This window comes from Fringilla coelebs (assembly GCF_963513975.1).
Source record: "Fringilla coelebs genome assembly, chromosome: 10".
Classification (NCBI taxonomy): domain Eukaryota; kingdom Metazoa; phylum Chordata; class Aves; order Passeriformes; family Fringillidae; genus Fringilla; species Fringilla coelebs.
Window position 1 is genome coordinate 16,212,109 of NC_140036.1, and position 22,122 is coordinate 16,234,230.

Sequence of the window (22,122 nt, forward strand, 5' to 3'; positions counted from 1 at the left end):
GGTCACAAAGGGCAGAGCCAGGCTCTATGGGTTGAGATCATCTCCCACATGGGGAGATGATCAGCCACAGGGCTTTGTGCACAGACCTGCATGTGGACTGACAGTGGTGTCAGGAGCTGGGTTAAAAAGCAGCTCTGCTCCCTGCCTTCAGCCCTGTCCCACTGCGCAGTGGCACTGGGTGGGGTGGTGGGGACGGCTGTGACAGACCAGCTCCTGGAGGCAGCATGGCTGGCTGCCTTTTCCCTTTGTTCCTCCCCTTGGTCAGAAGGTACATGGAGCTATTCTGTCTGTGCACTGACACTGTGCAGGACTGTGGGAATGGAAACCTGCATGCTCTGACTGCACTTGTGTTTACACTGCAGACTTGCCCATGTTCTCCCTGCTGACCTGATGCCAGCGCTGGAGGCATGGAGGGAGGGAGGGAGCCCAGCTGGGGCTGCCTCGGCCTCCCCACCTGGCCCAGAGCCACAGCCAGTGCTGTGGGGGCAGCAGAGGAGGTTCTGGGTGCAGAGCATCCCATGCTGCTGAGTTACTGGGCCGGTAACAGGATTACCTCCCACTGTCTCATTTCCATAAAGCACTTCACAGGGGATATAGTGTTTCTAACTGCTTTGATGCAAATCCCCTTTCTGCTGGGAAAACAAGGCTGTACAAGGGCAGCTTTAAGATCTTTAGTGCAGCTTCACCATAACTGTGTCTACAGGAACTGCGTTCTCCAGAATTGCCCGAGCTGTTGCATGGTTTATTTTGTCCTGTCAGACATACCACAGTGCCCTGCCCAGCAGCAGTCCCAGAGCACATCTGTGGCCACTTTCTTTACTTAGCTCTTTTCTTCTTTCCTCCAGATTTTTCCTTGCCTGTTTCCTTCTCTCCTTTTCCCTTCAAATACTTCTCAAGCTCCTGGTAGGGGCCGAGGAATCTGCGGACCATTGTACCTTTCCACCAGGCCTGCACCTGGAAGTGAGGGAGAGAGAGGCCTGAGGGGAAATCACTTCCTGGGGTACCTGGTACAGCTCAATGCCTGGAAAGTCTTTCCTGTGCTCCCCAGCCATAGAAGGGAACCCCCAGCCCATGCAGCAGCCTTTGGGCCTGTGCTGGTTGTGCCAAAGGCATCCATAGCTGGGCTGAGGGTACCTGTTGCTGGTGGCCAGGGAAAAGCAGGGGCAGTACCCCGTGACCCTCCCTGTATCACCTGTGCAGTGATATTTGCAGGAGACTGGCTGCTCCCCTTTCCTTTCCCAAACCTGCAGCCAGATGCTGGCTCTGAGTGTGCCCAAGCAAGAGGAACAGGCTTTGTCCTTTGCTTGTGCCACCACACACCAGCCAGCTTTCCTGGGCTGTTTTCTACCTGGACAAAGCCTGTGGCACAGATTATTAACTCTCAGCTGCTGCTGCTGGAGCAGCACTGCCTCAGCTTTTCTCCCCTTTACCTTCACAGCACTCTTCAGCTCCAGGGCTTCCTGCTCTCTTTGTTTCCTCTTGGTCTCCTTGTCTGTCCGGTCAATGATGATGGTTGTCTGGAACGTCAGGCACTGCAGGAAAGCACAGGGATGGCAAAAGCCATGACAAACACATCCCCCTAAACTGCACAGCCAGCTCACTGGCTCACTGCAGGGCTCACTGTGCCCAGCCATTTGCCAGGACAGGGCTCACCTGGACCCTGGTGCAAGGATTCTTTCCCTCTGCTGCCTACAGGTCTCATCCTTGCTACACACTTCCCACAGCCCTGCCAGGACTGCTCAGGCCCATGGGTTGTGGTGTCCCTCTGCACCAGGGAGCCCCAGGGCAGCCCAGGGATAATGTGTGAGTGGGGGCTTTCCTCCCCACCTCCATTATTTGATCTTTCCTAAATCCAGATGGCAAATGTTGCTCATTACCACTGTCAGTCCTCAGGCACTTGGAGCTGCTGCCAAAGTGAAACCTCTCACGGCCTGGATGTAATTAACCCCCTGATCCTGTGCTGTAAAATGGCTGGCTGATGGCTTCCCAGGCAGCAGCTGGTGGTGGGGAGGACACTTGGTCCCCCAGGCCAAGCAGCAGATGATCTACAAATGCACTTGGAACACTGAGATGACAGTGTACAGAGTGATAAATGAGTCCACAAGCAGGGAAACATCCAGCTCCATCCCATCATTTCCAAGCCATGGATGGTAAGGAATGTTTACAAGTAAATTCCTTCTGGTTTGAAAGCATGCATTTTTCTAGGTGCTTTTCTCTGTTCTGTGCTGCTGTTCTGCTATGATCAGAGCTCAGCAGTTAACCAAGAACCCAGTGGGGCAGGAATGGTTCTACCTAGAATCAGCTCCCTGATAACAGGGCTCTGTGCAGCTGGGAGTGTGTGTCTGCAGGAAGGCATGAGCTTCCAGTCTCAGCCTGTCTTATCCTGATCTTCCTAGAAGGAGCAGATTTGTTCAGACTCAGACAGCAAAGTAAGGTGAGGCATACTGATGGGATGGGACAGTACCTCTGCCCCTCACAAAGGCTGTCAGTAGCTCTCTCATTACGTGCTGGTATTTGAAAATAGCTATAGGGGAATCATCATCATCCCTCCTTAATGTCACAGGTGGCAAATAGAAGATGACATCTCAGCCATTGTCTTCCCAAGTGCTATAATCACAGCCTATGCCTCAAAATTACTGATTTTTTTTTCCTGTGGTCCTGGTTCCTTAGCCAAATGAGTGGAGGAAAAAGCCCAATGCAATTTTGCATGGCTGAACATTGAGATACTGATGTCTTACCTCCTTGGCAAATCTCTGCATTGTTTCCAAGTTCTCTGTTTTTAATGCTTTAAGATCATCCAGTTCTTGATCTTTTGCAGCAGTGTCTTTTTGATACTTCTCTATCCAGTACTCCAGCCTCTCTTTCACCTTCTGCGTGGGGAGAGTGGTGCTCAGCATGGTGCAAAGAGGGCACAGGTGAGAGGTTTGTTACTATCACATGGCCTGCTTTCAGGATGGGGGTGAGAGTCCTGTAAATTGTGCATGGTCAGTGTTTCCTTCTCATCTTGAAAGCATCAAACCCCTAAGACTACTCATAAATTACTGCAGGGCAGTAATTTTGTGCAGTCAGTTCTGATGAAGCAAGTGACAGCCAGAAGCCATTTGTTGTGCGTATACAGAAGGAGGGGGGCTGAAAAAGATCAGTTTGTCAGTGGGAGAGCTTTTATCCTCTGTCTGACTCCCTACCCACTTTCTGGATTAAGCTCAGCACACCAGGAATAAGGTCCCAGGGGACAGCACTTCACACTATTTCAGGTTGTGAACTTTGCTTTGTGTTCATGAATGGGGCAGGTGTCTCTGAAACAGTCACCCAGATGACTTCCTCCTATTCACCAATAACTTCTCCATAGCAACCACCGTGATTGCTTCCATGGAAAAATAATCTGAGGAAAAGCATCAATCTCATTACAGCATCACAGCTGGACTCACAAGGGGGATGGAGGGCATGGTGATCCTCCTGTCTGCGGGCCCCTGCAAAGCCAGCAGCTGTTGTCTGAGCACTGAGGGGCTGCTGCTGGGCCGGCTGCTGGAGGTCAGCCAGGCTCAGCATGTGCTGGGGCAGTCCCCTCGCTGGGAGCATTGATCTCACCAAAGCTCTGGGGTGCAGAGCACACTGTTCCACTGCTCACAAGATACAGCACTGGTTTGCACTCAAATTACATTTTTTAAAAGCTATTATCTCCTATTAAATTCTGTAGTGGCAGTGACCTCAGGTACCCTGCAGCAGTCCAGGTTTTCTTCTTGTTATGCCATTTATGAGAGGCTTTGCAGCATTATTCACTGTCAAGTTATTCACTGTTAATGATAGGAATGCTCTGAACCTCTGAATCAACACCACAAGGACATTCATGCTGCTGAAAATGTGTACAATAGTTGTGGGTTAGCAATGATCTGACCCCAGTTCTTCCTCAGATAAGGCTGGACTGGCAGCTTGTGTCATTCCCTCCCCGGTGTCCCTCCCCTCTGTGCAGCCCTTACTTTGGGCTCTTCACTGGAGTGTTGGGAGCCCCAGCGACTGCCAAGTAGGGTCTAAATAAAATTTCAATTAGCCAAATACAACTATCTGAGAAAGGAAAAATCCATAACACCTGAATGAACAATGTAATTCACTACATGAACCCTAATTTTAAGGAAATATATCTGTATGTAGCAAATCCCAAGCCTTGGAGAGCTGGGTTAATTAAGATTTGAGGACAAGTAATCATTCAAACTGCAGCAGTCATGAACCTGGTACATTTGATGGAGCAGTAACTGTTTTCCTTTGGGCACTAATCAATGATATGGTGTTTATAGGCTGCTATTTTAAGCATTGGTTGACAGTCACACATACCTGATACTCTTTCATGAGGAAATTTTCAGTCTCTGTGTGAAGTTGAATCTCCTCATCAATTTTGCTCTTCAAATTCTGTGATCAGAGCAGACAGAACACGTGTGAGACAATGTTGGTGTGTATGTGTGCACACACTGCTGCTGAAAGTTGAGTAGAAGTACTGGAGCTCTGTATAGTCCATAGACATTTTTTCCACTGAAAAAATCAGCCAAGGCAGTCCTTGATCCCGGGCCATCCATGAAAAAGGGACAATTAAATCAGACCTTCATCAGTCAAAAAAAAAAAGATGCTTGCAAAACCAAAACAATTTTCTAGTCCGGATCACCTTATGGCCACAGAAGCAGCTCTATCTGTATAATCTGCTGGGAGCTCAGGTTGCTAATACCTTTGTAACCACCCCTTTGGATATACTTCTGGGGTCTGGTCTTCTGGCCATGGCATTGCTTTAAGCATTCCCTGTCTCCTAAAGCCGTGCCATCCTTGTTGTTGCTGTTTGCAGCATTATACAGAGAAACAACAGAAGAGATAAAGGTGTCTGACCCCAATGAGTTTCTGATCCAGTTCAAACAGCTGTGCTGGTGACTGTAATGGAGAACAGAGAGGGCATCTGGGGAGTGAGGGAGGGCTCTTCCCTTAATAGATGGAGATGCCTTCCAGTATGGGCCATGGGGAAGGGCTTACCTGGATTTCCTGCTCCAGGGCATTCTCTGCACTGCTGCACTTTTTCTGGGTTAGTTGGATCTGGAGATCTGTGTTTTTCTTCATGTAGTTGCTCTCTGTGTCCACTTTGGCCGTGGTCTCTTGAAGCTTATCTTTGAGGCGATCAATAACTTTATCTCGGCTCTAGTGGAGACAAAAGCAGCACAAAAGCAAGCCTGGAGACTGAGCTCAGCTCACCTTTCTTAATCTCTCCACTCCCTGATAAGGTCAGAAGAGACAAAGCTATAGGCTTCACTTTCCCTGAATGTTGCTCCATTTCAAGGAATATTTCAAAGGTTAGTTTGATCTGTTACCCATCTAGACAGCAATAAACCCACCAGCAAGGAGTGATTGCCTCTGGAGAGAGCGGGCTGAGGAACAGAGTGGGACAAGAAGGCAGGCCTGCTCTCTGATCAAGAAATGGATTCAGTCATGCTTAGGATAAACATGAATAAAAGCCAAAGAATTTTAACCACCTAAAGTTAGGCTTTACTTTTACTAACACCTTGCATTAGACTATCTCAGTGAGTAAGCATCTGTAAGAGGAGGATAATGTCTCAGCCCCACAAAAGCCAAAGTTTGTTATTCTAAAGTATACTCTGTTCCTTGGATTTTTTTTTTTTTTCTAGTTATGCAGGAACTGTATGAACACAGCCTTAGGAACAAGTGCAGATATAATGCTGACTTGCTTATATTTTCAAACAGTTCTTTCTTGAAATCTTACCAGGTAGATGGTGCCCACTTCATTATGAAAACATACACCCAGGGCAAGGAAGCAGTGTCAAGGAAAAGCTGGCTATGAGGTCCCAGCCTCTCCCCATGCCTAGCTCTGCAATGGAGCTGAGCTTTCCTGGGGCAGAAAGCTCCGTTTTCTGTTCCCTAGAGTTCTCCCATAGGCCAGAATCCTGAGTGGTTTTTCCAGCTTTTGGAGCATGCTTAGGAAGCAAAATGCATTTGCTTGATCATGGATTGCTGTTTAGTTTACTCCTTTTTAATTAATTTATTTGAATAGCAGATAAAGGTTCATTACCCTGAGGTTGGAACTTAGGACAAATGCCTGTAAAATGAAGACTTTTCTATAGAGTTAAAAAGGTCATCAAAGCTTCCTGTGTAATTATGCAAGATCAATGTGAGTGCACTCAACTGCTCCATTACAGCCTTTCTCTTTGCTTCCCTGCCATGCTGTGGTGGGTTTGATATTCATCAGCTGAACATGAAATACCAAAGTGCTGACATTTTTGAAGCCCACATATCTTGTCTCTGAAGCACCTCACATTCCTTAGCTGTGTAAATATGGAAAAATGCCACAGGAAGAAGCCAGCTCAATAGTGCTGTGTTTGAAAGCCCTTGCAGCATGACTCATTTGGAAAAGGTCTCCTTATAAGAAGAGTTTGGACCAGTTAAAAGGAAAGTACTTCCTTCTGCACCCCTTGTCATACATAGGAAGAGTAGAGTACATTTATGAGGCTCAGGATAATTGGGGCCTTGGCTGATGCTGTTTTGTGGGTTCAAAGATGTTCACATGGTTTTGAGCATTTCAAGCACCAGATACTATTTTTATGGCCATTGCATCATATGACTGCAGATAGTTACAGACATGAGCTGTTTGTGCCTCATTAAGGTTTCTGGTCATGGCCTTTATTTTCCCTGGCATGGAATTTTGGTGGCCATTGGGAGGAGTTGTGTTCCTGGTCACTAGACAGGGGATGTGAGCGTACCACTCTATTTTGAGATTGTCTTCCTGGATCATAGTGGAATCATGTCTAAACGGAAGAACCAGCAGAGAGACTGAGGAGATGCTAATTAAAAAAAAGCAAACCCACACCTTTTGTGGCGCTGAGGCTCAGGGAAGTCAAGCACTGCTGATGTCAGGGTGTTACTGCTATCTGCTCAAGATCTGCAAACTTGCCAGAAAATAAGGGTTCAGCCTAGGTTACGAAGTACTCCGAGAGCTGGGGCAGAGCATGAACTTCTCACCAGGTTATTTTCTTTTTCATTTCACATTTTATTAAAGAAAAAGGTGCTTTTGATTCTCGTGCCCCAGGCCTCAGGCGGGATGGGGGCCCATCTGCTCTGTTGTTTTCTCTGGTGAATGGCGTGTCTGTGGTTTGGATTTGGTCTGCAGTGTTGTAAAACATACTGGTTAGAGGTGGGGAGTCTGGGGGCTTGGTTACACAATCCAAAGCAGACAGGAAGTGAAATGCAAAACCCACTGGTGGTTTTCAGCAGCATCTGCCTGGCCAAGGAATGCCAGCTGCAGGCGTGAGGGCAGCTCCTGCTGCAGGACCTGCAGAGCCAGGGCACATTTGGGATTTAGCTGAAGGCAGTAAATGCAGCAGTAAATGCCCACTGGCTGTGGGTACCATCTGCAGAATGTACTGTTCCCTGAACTTCAGGGACAATAACTGGGAAAATGAGTTAATATTTATTCATTCTGGTTTATCATAGCAAAGGTCCACACCAGGACACGGAATGCTTTCATAGCTGATGTAGTAAATCTCTGGGCTGCTTATTTGGGATGACTTCAGCGTTGAATCTGCCAAACCAAATCGTCCCTCGTGTCCAAAACTATCAGAAAACTGGCAGAGACCAAGATCAAAACCCAGGAAATAATTGTCAGGAGCCAGTCTGCTTCACAAGCAGGTAAACAAGCTGATTTTCTCTGATCTCTCAGCTCACAGACACCAGCTCAGGGGCCTGTCTGCTGTCACCTGGTGCCACTGGAGTCATCCCCACAGCTGCTATTTGGCTGCAAAAGCAGCTGCACTTAGCTGGAAACCTTATCCACACTCCTGTGTTTTCATTTACTTTGATTTATCTCTCTTGTAAGTGCCACCAAGCTCTTCCACAGCAATTAGTGTTTACAGTCATAAAATACAGCTGGTTACAAAAATAGCCCACAGGAGTAAACAGTCTGAGGAATTCTCCAGCAGTCTAATGCTGCCCATTTGGCAGGGGAAGGAGTGCTGTGCTCTGTGCTGACAGAGGCCCTGCTCTGCCTTGCTCCCACACTGAGTGCTCAGAGCTCAAGGCTGCTGGCAGCTGTGGCATCGCAGCTTGCAGGGCTGGAGATGTGCTTGGATCCACTCACCTGCTGCAGGCTGGGCTGGCTCCCCTGAAACCACAGCAGGCAGCCCTGTAGGCACTTCAACAGGGCTTTGCCTGCATCACTGTCCCAGCTCCAGAACACCCTCAGGGAATGTCTGTGCCCAAGGGACAGCAGGGCTGGCTGTCACCTGGCATGGACAGAATGCTTCTGCAGCCCTTGGCCAGCTCAGCACCAATGCCAGCAGCTGCAGGAAAGCCCCTGGAGGGGCACTTTGCTGGCAGAGGGAGCAGACCTGCTGGCAGCAGCCAGCACTCCTGTGGAAAACCCTGCCCTTCTGGAGCCAGCTTTGGATCTAGTGCACCAGCTCCAGGTCCTGCAGTGCTCCCTGGGGCTCTGCCAGCAGTGAAGCTCAGGACCATCACAAAACTTGTGCCTTCTGCTGTAATCATCCTGTGCATATCTCCAGTAGAAACATGCACCAGTGGGTATGTGTATGTGTTTAAAACATTCCACAGAACACTCAGTTGATGCATTTGTCCTCCTGGGAGAGGAAAAGGGAAGTAACACTATGGGTTTTAATCTTACTACTAAAAGCATGACTGAGTGATGCACTGATACAGTGGGTCTGGGTGTGTTATGAGAACTGACAAAGAATTAAAGTTACAGATCTGTTTTCACTGGTACTGTGGTGCAGTGGCTTGGCTTTCTGTTTAGTAGCTGTAACATTACTGCTTGTTATAAAATGATACCACTACCTGCACACATGTATGACATGAGTACACCACAAAACCTACAGGACATAAAAAGTCTTTGGGTGAAGAACAATGCAGGAGTGCTAAATTTTATATTCCTAAATTTTTATCTTAGGCTGCATAATCCTATATGATATTGATATGTTTCAAAAGTTGCACAGGCTGCTGTTACTTGTCTAGGAAACCAGAGAAAGTATTTTTACAGAAACTAGGAAATGAACACTGCAGCAGCAAAGAGACCCCCTGCAGCCAAACCTGAGCTACCAGTGCTGCTCCTGCACAGAGAGGTAAGAGCAAAACCAGATGTACCATTTCAGCTCCTTTAGAGACATCAGTGCTTTCCAAGAGAAAACAAAATAAAGAACATTTAGCATTTGATTTGTGTTCCATTAGACAGAAAAATGAGCTTAGCAGGCTAATACACTATTAATTAGCATCTTATTAAGAGGTAGAAAGGCTGAAAATACAAATTCACAGCAACATGAGTGAGACAAAGGCTGTGTTTTTCTTGTTCCAGGATTAGATTTGCTCACTTTTGTTTTCTCAGCCATGTAGGTTTTGTCTACAGGTCTGTGCATTATTATTGCTGTTCAAAGTACTCCAAAGTCAGTGAAGCTGTATTTTTATTTTTAATTAGTTGGCAAGGTGACAAATCATGCAAGTGTCTGTAAAACTGCCTATGGGAAAATCCCATATGAAGCAAATATAAATTATTCTCCCTTGAGAGACACAGTGAGACACCATTATTTTTGGCACAGGAGGAAAGCAGAACTTTAAAGCAGTCTTGTCTTTGATTTATCAAAGCTGAAACTATAAGGAAGCTCAGAAAAGGACTTTTAAGCTTGAAATATTAAAAAAAAAAATCCCAGATAAGTGCAAATCCCACTAAATGAGGCAAAACCCAAGAATTAGCACTGAAAGGACAAAAAGAAGACCCACCCTCTCAGCATGGGAGCTACACACATTTTTATGACTGCAGGAGGTAGGAGAGGTGCAGGGCAGGACACAGAGAAGTGGCCCCCTGACTGTGGAGTGCCAGGGCATTGCTGCTGGTACAAGACAGGATGATTACAGCCCCTGGGAAGGCATTAAACCAGGACTGGGTAGGCATAGTGTGTGCACAGACATGGTGAGGTTTGTAGAGCACTACAGAGACGGAGAACTATCTCATAAAATCCACCAGTCTGGGAGTGGGAGAGCAGGAACTTCCCAGGAGCCATCAGAGTCTGACTGAGAAGGCACAGTGTGAGAAGCAAATAGGTTCCCCCTGTATTTACAATTAAACTTTCTACTGTGTATGCATCCAGGCTGCCAACACAAAACCTTTGTGTTCTACAAACCAAACTTCACCAGCATGTCTGGAGCTTAAAATTCCTCTCTGTAGTCAACTATATTCTGGCAAAACTCAGTGACACCAATTCTTTCCTCAGATGCCCTTGCTGCCCTCTTGCTGACTACTGAACCAAGTGTCAGATTCTTGTTCCTTCCCCCAGCCCCTGTACAGCTCTGCCCCAGCTTGCCTCCTGCTTGTTTGCTATCGCACATCTGCCTCAGCAGGGCCATGCTACATTTCCATGTTGAATGAGCATCTAGTCTGAGCTGTCTAGTGAGCATCAAAGTGACCAGTGATAAGCTATTCAATTGATCTGCACTTGTATAGCAAGTTTTATATTTCCAGAATGCCCCATATTTACTCTGCATGCACACACCCTTTGCATGATGCAGACAGAAGGGCTGAAGCTTTCCAGAAAGATTAAGTTGACAGCATATGTGCAATAACATTGATCTGCCCTTGTGTAGGCATGTTAGGGACTTTCTGATGTCTGGAAGCCTAGAAAAATAGATTAATAGAATGACACTTTCCCCAGCTGAAAATGTAGGTAGAAAAATGGCCTGCCCCAGTGATAGGTGTCTTTCTCACTCCCTTTGGCACACTTCCTTCTGTGCCAAATGATCTGTCATGACTGAGTATGACAGGACCTTAGATACTGTTATCTGCAGATAATCTCTTTCTTACTGATTGCAGTATCTGTGCCTTGTCACTCCCAGCAGTTTTTGGGACATTCTAATTTGACCACGGTCTCTCACAATAATGAGCATTTTGAACTCCCATTTGAAAACCATCAGACACTGCTCTTGAAGTCATTAGTAGGCTTATTGCATATACAAATCTTTTTTGTAATTATTCTGCTTCTGTACTCCTAAGTGGTGGCTCATTGTGTATGGCCATAGCCTCCCTGAGTGCTAGGCAGCTTCCTAACAGGCTTCCCCCTGGCAAGATGCCCAGTGCTAAATGCTCTCACCTGAAGGTCTTGACCAGTTTGTTTCTTGACTTCTTGCAGCTGTTTCTGGAGTGCCTTTATGTCCTTCTTTCCTTTTTCCTCCCTGAGGTGGGAAAATACAATCACTTCAATATATCAAAAAAGACAAGAGCTGTTTACCTAGAAGGAGAACTTCCTGTCTCCTGATACATTGTGGTAAGATAAACAAAGACTTCTCACCAAAACTACCAACTTGGTCAGTAAATCCTGAAAGAAGAGGTGCACAGACTGAGCAAAGGAGATGGGAACAAAAGGAAGAACATGCCAAAAAACCAGGGGATGCACTTATTGAAGGCCTGGAATGGATTTGAGGATGATGCAATTATTATAGCAGAGATGGAAGATGCCTGTCATTGAGTCACAGTTTCTACATTTAGGCAAAAATGCCTGAGATTCTATGCAGAAGCAAGCCTGAGCAGCAGAGAGTGCCACATTTTGTTATTATGTATAAGAGAATGTTGTTTCTTTCATATCAGACCTAAAATCTTCCAAAGAGCACTGCCCCAGGTTCTGAGATCCATGAAGGGACCTGAGCGAAGACCAAAAGCTAGAGAAGTATTCATCTGTCTAAAACAAAACAGATGCAGTAAATATTCTAGGTATTATTATCTTATTTCACTCAGAGTGCTCTCTTAGATTTTATGCTTATGATTAGTTTTAAAACCACTAAATACTACAGTTGGTCCCTAAAACTTTGTATCCTATTCCAACCTTACAATCACACATGCATTTCATTTTCAGAGTCCTTATCTGGGTGACTGATGAACAAAAGCTCCTGATGAGGAGTCTCCCATCATCTCACTGCAGGTGGCTTTCAGAACAGTGTATTTACACAAAACAAGGCAAGTATTTATTATCTTGAAAGACAGATCAAGTTCATTCCATGAAAAGAATGTATAGTACAACATGGCTAGATATGATTGACAGAAGGGGATAAAAAGGATTATGTCCCTTCTGATTATAATTTGTCTGCTCTTTTCTACCTGTCAGTATTGGATAGTTACTCCACAGCCAATCGCTAATCTCATTCTTGCTTTCTGTCCCTTCCATGGATAAACAATAAATCCCTTGGTTTTAGGCAGTGGAAGTGGAAGAGTTGGGTTTCATGCTTGAAGTCACACATTGCACTGAAGCTGGGGCTTTTCCCTGGAGGCAGATCCCTGAGTCACCACAAGAGCAGTTCCAGTAGGTTGGACTCCTGACAAATCATGACTGAGAGCAGCTTTGCTGTGCACCCTCAGTGATGGGCCCGAGCTGCTACACTGAGGTAGCTTTAAAGTGTTGAAATAGTTGTCTGACAGTTTTGGGTTGAATCAGAGGTTTGCATGCTAAAAAAAAAACAAAACAAACCTCTAGAGCTCAAAAGTTTGAGCTCAGAAATCACCAATTTGAGCTGAGATTATAACAAATGTGTACCCTGGAAGATTTGGGGCAGAAGAGAATCACAGAGCAGTGGCTGGTGGATTAGCCTTAAATAAGACACCTCAGTCACCATCTGTGCTAACCCGTCACTGCTGCTGGGAAAAGGGAGCCTATTAGCATATGGATCAGAGCAGATTCTCCTGGGCATCAGACAACCTAAAGGCCATATGTTGCTGGCCCTGATTTGAACAGATTCTCTGCTGCTCTGGCTTTCACTGGGGACAGAAGTTAAAGATCAAGGAGCTCCTAAATGATATTATGTTTTAATTGAAATGAGGCACTGGTGTCCACCGTGGTCAAAGCTCAGGCAATTCCTAGCTCAGATCAGTATCAGACCCATCCACTGTTTCTTTCCAAAGGGAAAAACTCGCAGTTTGCAAAGCAAACAGAATAAATCAAGTTTTAAAAGGTATCCCCTCTGTATTTTAGTTTTATAGGGTTTTATTTCCTTTTCAGTATGTACTCAGTGGGAATGGCTTTCAGCATTTAAACAGGGAAGAACTGAACACAACACTGACCTGATGAGGACATCATAAAACTTGCCCTTTCTTGCCTTCTCTCTCTCATTAGCATCTGTTAGGCAACTAAATGTTCCCAATTCCTCCATCTTTTTACTAGTGACTGTGATTACATCACTTGCATACTGCCTGCCAGGAAGAATAGGAACACAACAATACTTTACAGGTGCTGGTAGTACAGTGTTTGGCACTTTTATCCATTACTGTTTGCAGGAAAATGTAGGGAAATAGAAGATCCCTTTTCTGGTCTTGTGTCCCATCAAACCCAGGAGTGCTTCTCCTACAGTATCTACTTATTGTACATCTGGAAAACTCAGTGTTAGGAGCTGCTTGAAGTTTATAATTTAAAATGCTGCCCAGTATGCTACTCTGGGAAATTGCAAAGAGACACAAACATCCATGCTGTGCCAGACTGTTGCCATTAAAAAGGCTGCTGGCCTGCAGTAGTGATGACAGGTGAATCTTGGAAAATGAGACCTGGCCATGCAATTCGTGGGCTTGTCCAGTTTATTGAATGTCATGATGCATGTGGCATTTACAGTTTAGCTGCATTGTCCTCATTTATGTTAGAATCTTCCTTAAACTCATTGTTGAATTTATGACATTAAATGACAGAAGCCAGAATGCAAAAAAATGCATTCAGCTCCATAATCTCTTTCAAACCAAAGGCTGCTGGTATTTCTGCAAATCAGGGCACTGGTTTAGGTGCAGGAATAAAGTTTGTTTTAAAAAAGAAAGGAAATCTTTAATCTTTATATAGATTACCTTTTCTATTATGGCTATAACTGCCATAGAAGCTCTGTGTGCCCTGCAGAATGACTGAGTTCAAAAACAAGGCTCAGATCTCCCTTTGCATGTGGGATCAGCTAAAGGAACCTGACTCCAGGTACCAGAACATGAGCACTGATTAGTGCCTGGCATGATTTCTACTCAAGCAACCATTATCAACAGGGTGGTGTTTTACAGCTCCATTCAAAATAAACTGCTGGTCATTAGGTAGCACCCAGAAGCAAGCAAAGGCTGGAACTAAATGGTCTAGGAAGGATACCACTCCTATCCCTACAGGAACTCCTTTCAGACAGAGACTGATGTACTCTGGCAATAAGAGAGCAAGAAATTTGTATTTTTGCTTTCAAGACAGAGACTGAGAACTTTACAGCTCTGAGCATCCCTCATAGGTTCTTCACTCACCTGTCAGCATAAATTTTTTTGAGCTTCTCTAGAGCCCGAGTGATGTGTTCCTTGGGCGCTTTGGAAGAATGCTGGGTGCTTTTTTGATCTTCACTTTTCCCCTGCTGCTGCTCTTGTTCGGTGTTTTCCAGGACTGTTTGCCCACTCTCTTGCTTTCCTGACATAACCTCTAGGAAGTTAATACCCAGCTCCTCCTGGATAATTTCTTTTGTTTGCTGGATGGGAATGAAAGGGGATAAGGGAAATAAGAAAATAAGGGAAGAGGGAAAAGGGAATAAGAGAAACCTGCTTGCACATTGCAAAGCAGAACTAAACCTTCTGCAACATTATGTGATAGGAAGGAAAATTAGTAATTAACTAGAATGAAGCTATACTGAGAACAGCTGATAGTGCATGTTACATTTTGCAAAGAGTGGAAGATCAGAAACATTTATGTTGGTTCCTTTTGAGCACACAGTGTAGCTGATTGAAGTTTATGGGCTCAGAAGTCCTAAAATGACAGGACTAGAAAAGGCCTAAAAAGGTGAATTCATCCTCTCCAAGAGATGATGGTTCAGACTGTTCTTAATCTGACATGTTCTTAATGGTTGCCAGCAGTGGAGACTACACACCCTCCTGTCAATGCCAGCACCTCACAATTTTCTTTACCATAAGCAAGTTTTTTCTACTCAACAGTATTTGAACTCCTGGCTTGTTGTCCTGGTCTCTAGACACAGAGAACAAGTTGTTCCCTCCTTTTTTGCAGCAGTTTTTACAAACTGGAAGACTTAGTCAGTTCTCCTCCTTCTTCTCTCCATCTTAGACATTTCCCACTGCCTGTCACCACAACCTTTCCCTACAATACAATTGTTATAACTAGAGCTGTGTGGAAATAATTGCAATAGACTTTCTGTCTGCTATCTGCTTAGCAGGTTTTTTGAGAGAGTAACATCAGAGGAAATATAACATGAATTCAAAGGATAAATTCAAAATATTGGCATCTCTCTCCTTCATGGAAAGGTATCTTGTGATTGAGTACAAATTCATTAAAAAAGGAAAAGCCCCCAAAAATGCAAAAGGACACTATAAAATCAGCTAAGCTCTTGCTTCTAGGAAATTCTCTGCTTTATGTGTCATGGATAAAATGCAGGTGTATGCACATTAAAAGAGAACATCTTCTTGCTTGCCTACCAGCATTTCTGTGGCTGAACACTTCCTAACAGCACTGCTGACTGCAGCTAACACAGTCTCTGCCAGCCCCATCCCTGTCTGCAGCTGCCTGCTCCCCACCCTGGCTGCTTGGGGAAGCAGACAGAGAACTCACTGTGATGAAACATTTTCCAGCAAAAAGGAAAAAAAGAAGTTATTTTTAGCAGCACTAGTTCTCAGTCCAGATCCTTCCACAACCACACACACATTTGTGCCAGCAGAGCAGAGAAAACAAGTGGTCAGGGCAGCAGCTGTGGATGCCAGGAGTACTTCCAAAAAGCTACTTGTCAGGCAAGTCAAGCGAGGCTCTGTCAGAGGTCGGAGGTGCTGCTGCAGTCTGTGAGGGCACTGCAAGGGACTGCTTCATCCTGAGTGTTTTGGACAGCTCTGGGTTGGGATGGATCAGGCTCTGGCAGTGCATGACTCATCAGTGACTAGAGGAGGAGACTCAGTGACTATGTGCTTAATTTTTGCACTGTTAAATTTACATTAAATGAATCACATACAAAACATACACTGTCCAATGAAAATTGCATTGTTAATTAGTAAAAAAAAAGGGCTTACATAGCTGGTTGGTGACAACTGTACTTCAGAAAGAACTAATTTTGCAAACAAACTGCTTTAATATCATGTAGATTTTATGAATGTTCTGATAGATGTTTTTTAATGTCTGGGAAAGTTCAAGACAGGCAATAACTGAGTTGTCTGTAAACAGTAGATACTTACACACTAATAATCAACACTAATAATATGTAAAAGCAAGAAGTTTGTAAACTGCATGTGTTACCATCTGTGTAATCTCCTAAGTGCTTGTCTGTTGCCCAAAATTCAGCAAATAGAAAGGCTGCCTCTCTCTGGGGCATGCACTGTGTGAAGCAATGTGCAAGAGCATCCAATCTGGAAAATCAGTGAGGTGCTGGCCAACACTGTGATTAATCCTCTCAAAAATGTCATCAACTGAAATTCAGATCTCAGTCTTTGAAGATGCCATTGATTTGTCTGCCTCACAGAACTCCAGGGTACTTTGCAAATACAGGTCTTGTACAAATACAATGAAAACAGCAAAATGTAATCTGAGAAACAGGGAGGAGTAGCAAATTACAGAGCACCAAAGTTAGCAAGTAGCTTCCCTAAGCTATTTTCTTGTTTCTAAATTGTTTCCTCCTCAAATTGTTTTGAAATCTTTAAGAACACAAGTAGGGTTTCTAACCTGTGAGAAAGTTGTGTTCCAAGATGTGACTTGGTGAAAATGAGCATCTGTGATTGAAGAGAAAAGCAAAGGTGTTTTCTCTGTAATTTACTTGTTCCTTTAGTAGGTCTAGCAACCTGAGTCTGTGCGTCTGAAGAGGACAACTCCCGCTGTCCCAGAGATATGCTCTTTCTGTGTGTTTTGCTGCTGGCACATAAGAGAGGGAGAAGCATCCTCTGGGAGCAGCTGAGACCGGCTCCCAGGAGTCTTTCAGGAGAGCAGTGCCCTCTATGGCACAGTCTCAGCATCGTTCCCGCCCTGAAATTCACTGTAACTCCAGTTGCTGCTGCGGCTTTGCCATGGGTTTTTTGAAAAGGTAATATGGAAAGGAAGCACATAGAAAATTTTGATTTAATTTCCTCTGGCATTTTTAAGTGGTACATTAGACACAGTGAACATCATTAGATGTCAAAACTCAGATCCCGGTTTGTATTTCCATCCTGGTTGTGAACTTTTTTCTTGAGTTCATCTTAAAAAGGTTTCAAACCTGCTAGAACTGGAAAGAGCCTGCTGTGTCACTTATAGACCACAGTACTTAGAGCCATTTACCCCTCAGAATGGTCCCATCCTGATTCCTGTGTCCAACAGCTACAAAAAATATCCACAACACCTTCCTCCACAGCAACAAACTCCTGCCTGAGCATTAGGAATTCTCTGTTTTCCATATCTCTGCCCAATCAGCTTAGCTATGACACCTATTAGAAATCAACTAATAATTAATGATTGCTGAGATAGGGTAGTTACTAATATATTTTGAAGTGCATCTTTCTTAATACATTGTGGGAACAAAAGGATCTTTGGCATGGACTTGGAGAGGAATAGAATTAACCTGTCTTTGAGTACTTTGAAATAACCTATACATTTCTGCTTTTAAAATAGCTCTGTATCCACAAAGAACCTACATATGTTTTGCTTCCTTTTCCCCAATTCTTTGCTTATTGTCTAACCACTGAGATTTTAAAATTATAATCTTAGGAATCTCATCTTGGATCAGAAGAGTCCTTTGCACAAATTCTTGACCAAGACTTCTCAGTGATGCTGCAATATAAATATTTAAATTAGGTCACTTTTATTGTGTTTCTTCACCCAAGAGTCATAGAATCACAGAAAATATATTTGAGTTAATTTTTTAAAAATGCTGGTAAAAGATATAAAACCAAGACAAAGAAAAAAATATACGTCTTTTTAAGCAGTGGCACATACATGGTTGATGTCTGTCTTGTCCTTATGTGGAACTGGCATGATAAATCCAAGAATTGTAAGTTGATCCACACAGCTCTCCAGCACAGCACTAAACATCAGAGCTTCCAGATGAGTGATTTTTTCCATTTGTTTAGTCTCTGTGTTCTTGCTAGAAGGAACAAAGACAAAAGATACCAATCAGAAAAATGCTGTGGTGTTAGTAATGTCAGTAACTGTAGTTTAAACTAAAGGTAGACCCGAAATAGCATTATTTGCAGCCTTACATATACTTCCTTGGCTTTGTTTATAACCTTCCATACATTGTTTATAAGAGGAGCTGTGCTCTGCTAATGGCTACATTCAGGGACAGTAGGAATGTTTAGCTTTCACAAAACAAAGAGGTCCTGGTCCCTCCTACAGCAGATCTGGGTAGACAAGCTGAGAAGGGAATGGGTATGGAGGGCACAAACTGGGTGAGGTGCCTCAGTATTCAGTTCAGGGGGGAGCAGTGGTTCATAGTGACTTTGGGAAAGGACAGAAGGAAGGTGCCTTTTTAAAAGAAAAATAAATCTATGGCCTATAAAGTCTCAAGGGTGAACCTTCATGCTCCAATCATTCCTCAATATTACTGTGTGGCCTTCACACTTTTATGATCCCAGTCCCCTCTCAGTAGGAACTGTTAACATCTTAAGATGCTGAAAGTTAAACAAGAACCAATATCTGACTGAGTAAACAATCTTTAACTTTCTGTATTATTTTATTTTAACTTGCAATTCAAACATGAAACTGCTCTGACATACACTTATGCACCCCTTTGCCTTGCCTACAGATGGAATATTGTGAAAGCATATCTAAGGAAAAGTGAAAATTCACTATTAATCCAAAAATACCTAAGAAAGCACCTGCACAACAATGGGAAAATTCTCTGAGAATGGTAATGTTTTGATATGCCATTGGACAATCCCTCCAAAGCCTGTACATACAAACCAGGTATTTCTTGTACAACATGTAGCACAACTGCAGTCTGCGATGGCTGAGATCCTGAGTGTCATTGCAATGGAAGTATCAACAAAATCTTAATTTGGCTGCTCTACCTACGACTGGATTTGTGCCATCTGTAAAACCCTTGCATAAACGTATCCTAAGCCTGCAAAATATTACAGCCAAACCTGTAAGCATGCCAAGGAAACACATCAGGCAGTCCCTGTTAGCACAGGACATGGCCATAGCCTAGGAAAATTAGAGGTTTGCATGCAGCTTTGCTCTGCATCACTGGAAATCAGTCATATTTCATAAGCAAGTGTTTAAAAAGATTCATACTTGCTATAACATTTCTGTAGCAGTTATCATTTGCCCTCCTCCTTTTTTGTTGTTTTTTTAAAGAAAATATGTAATTTACAGGTGGACCATGAAGTTAATTTCACTTGTCAGAAAAGAAGAGCCACTTTTCAGGGCAGGTTTATTTGATGTCTGTTGGTACAGAATCGGTAAAACAAACAAAAGATTCAAACTCAAAACAAACTCAGATTTCACACATTTATTTCCTGACATCCCTGTATATTGCAGGAAATTGTTTAATGCAACACGTGTTGAACTGTGCTGGAAGAGGACATGGCTCTCCCTGGGGATGAGGTTAGAAAGTGTGCACAGGGCAGGGACTGGGATTGCTCTCAGTAAATCCATAGGAAGGGCAGGTACCAGGGAGAGACACAGGAATTTAAGTTAAAGAACAAAACCCCTCTGGGTCAAGGGAGAGTAAATTCCCCTAAGCCAGGCAATTGTGAAAAGGTTTCTAACTCCTGAATGGATGAAGCCTTTCAGCCAAGGTAATGGTAGGGCATCCTGATTTATTTCAATAAGATTGTTAAAATCATGGCAGGAAAAGAAAACAGCAAAGTAATGATTCTGAATATTATCAATGTGTTCACTATACTTGTATTGTTTGTAACCACTTACATCTAATTCCTCTGAGCAGGGCTTTTGATGGTCACCTAGGACAAAGAAGGAAGTGATTTCATCCCTTTGCTTCTGAGATTTTTTTCTCTCTTTTATCTTAATTATTAAAAAATGTAACAACTTGAGATAGGAATCTGATAAAAGCATTAACAAAAAAAATGGTAAATGATCTGTATAATACAGTATACCCATCACTTTTCTAGTCAAGCTTGGAATCAATTATAGAAGTGGAGATGCAGTATTTTTACATCAAGAAAGTCAGGCAGTGTCTTTAGTCAACAGGCACTAATAAAATATTTTTCAATGTTTTGCTCATTTTTATCTTTTTCAGAAATCCATGATCCATATTTTGAGTCTAAACAACCTAAGAATAATCTATTACATGTGAAGTCATAATGCTAAAAATATGGTGAAAAAAGATGTGTTGGGAGATAGCTGTGACAGATGATTACAGCAGCATTTTTGGAAGAAAAAATAACACATGCAGCTCTCATAGGAAAAAGGGACTTATTTGGAAACAAAGGAGGATGCAACAGCTTTTCCTCTTTTCCATTAGCAGCTTCTGACCAGGAGAGAATTAATTCAGGATATTAATTTGTTTCAAGACAGCTGGCAGCTGGAATGTTTCTCTGAAGGCCCTTTGCTGCTTTGCTCCTCCCGTGTATCTTCTCTTACATCCCCATCCTTGCACAGCAGATCCATGTGCCAAAGCCAGTAGGATCTGGGCTTATGTTAAGTTGGACTTGAGAAGGAAACCACTGTCTGTGAATTAGCAAACACTAAGATATCAGCTGCTTGCTCTGGATTTTAGTGTCAGCTCAGTGCCCCTTGGACCACCCTGCACTGCTGTGTTTGCTGAACTCCCTCATTAAACTTTATTAATAATAATTTAAAAAAAAATTATTCCCCCATGAGTTTTGGATGACATTCTTTCCCTGCTGATATAAAGGGAAAGAAAAAACATATCAAGTAATAATTTCTAAAGCAACTGTATAAAAGGTCTGGCCTCCTGCTCCTTTGGGGATTGCAACTCCCTCTGCTGTGTGAGAGTCCTGGATGTTCACTTCTCCCACCCTGCTGCCTGATAAAGGAAAATGGATTCAAGAGCAGCATTTTGTGCAGCATTCCTTGCAGTGAAAAGACTCCAGTGAATTCCAGTGATAAAATGTATAGCTGAGAGTGTCACATCTCCTTTAGGTCTGTGTGGCAAATGATTGGCAGAGAGAGGTTCTGAATATTCACAGGAGCAGCAGCTGAGCCAGAAATCACAACTTCATTTTTACCAAAGAAAGGTCTCTTGAAAAGCAAAATAGGTGTGGCCTTACCTTACACAGCTCTGATTCCTGCTAGAAATGTTAGGACAGCAAGGTTCATTAAAAAAAATAAGGGGGCAGGGGGAGAAAGGGCAAGGAAGGGGGAGGAATGGAGAGAGGAAGGGGAAGGGAAAGAAAGGGATGGGAAGGAAAGGGAAAGGGAAAGGGAAAGGGAAAGGGAAAGGGAAAGGGAAAGGGAAAGGGAAAGGGAAAGGGAAAGGGAAAGGGAAGGGACCATCAAGGTTCCTCAAGGTTTCCCTTCCCTTCACCTTCCTTCCCCTAAATCACTTCAAGCGCTCTGAAAATGCACCTGAATTTCTGGCAGTGTGAGGGAAGTGACAGAAATTGGGAGTGAATAACCCTGACGTGAGCAAATGGGTAAGTACATGCTTCCAGACCTTATTTAGGAAAATAAAGGAATGTGAGACTTGGTTACAGGGATTTCAGTGTCGAAATATGTTTTCTGCCTCCAAGGCGATATCAGAAGTAAAATAAATGTCGAGATGATACACTGACTCAGGGTGAGAACTTCGGACGACGAGCAGGGCCCGGAGCCCACCCCGAACACCAAGAGCTGCTCTCTTCCCCCGCGCTGCCTCTCTTCGGGCCCCTCGGCTCGTTCCACCGCCGCGGCCCGTTTTCATTCGCCCTGCCCAGAGTGGCTCGCACTGCCCTCAACCTCTCACCGGGATCTGCCCTCATTTCCCCCGCTCCCGGTCCCGGTCCCGATCCCGGCCGCTCCCGCCCTCACCGGGATGCGCCGCCCGTCTCCATGGCAACCACCACGCTCGGGGACCTCGCGGGGCTGCCCGGCGGGTGCCTGCGCAGCGGGGTGGGGCCGCCCCTCCCGAGATCGCTCTTGCGGGGATCGCCCCCGGGGCACGCGTGCACAGGACACGGGACACGGGACACAGGACAGGGGACACGGCACGGGCGGCACCTTCCTCAACTCG

The 22,122-nt window shown here is 44.3% G+C and overlaps 1 protein-coding gene across 1 annotated transcript; it reads right to left on the reverse strand.

Moving 5' to 3' along the window:
* Positions 1-816: 816 nt before the first annotated feature.
* Positions 817-21,943, reverse strand: DRC9 (dynein regulatory complex subunit 9; the record flags this gene model as incomplete). Its single annotated transcript, XM_084212450.1, has 10 exons — positions 817-954; positions 1,431-1,532; positions 2,739-2,870; positions 4,330-4,404; positions 5,011-5,172; positions 11,133-11,214; positions 13,091-13,219; positions 14,282-14,496; positions 17,922-18,069; positions 21,921-21,943. 10 exons carry the CDS (start codon positions 21,941-21,943, stop codon positions 817-819), a joined length of 1,206 nt encoding a protein of 401 aa, XP_084068576.1.
* Between the last annotated feature and the right edge of the window lie 179 nt (positions 21,944-22,122).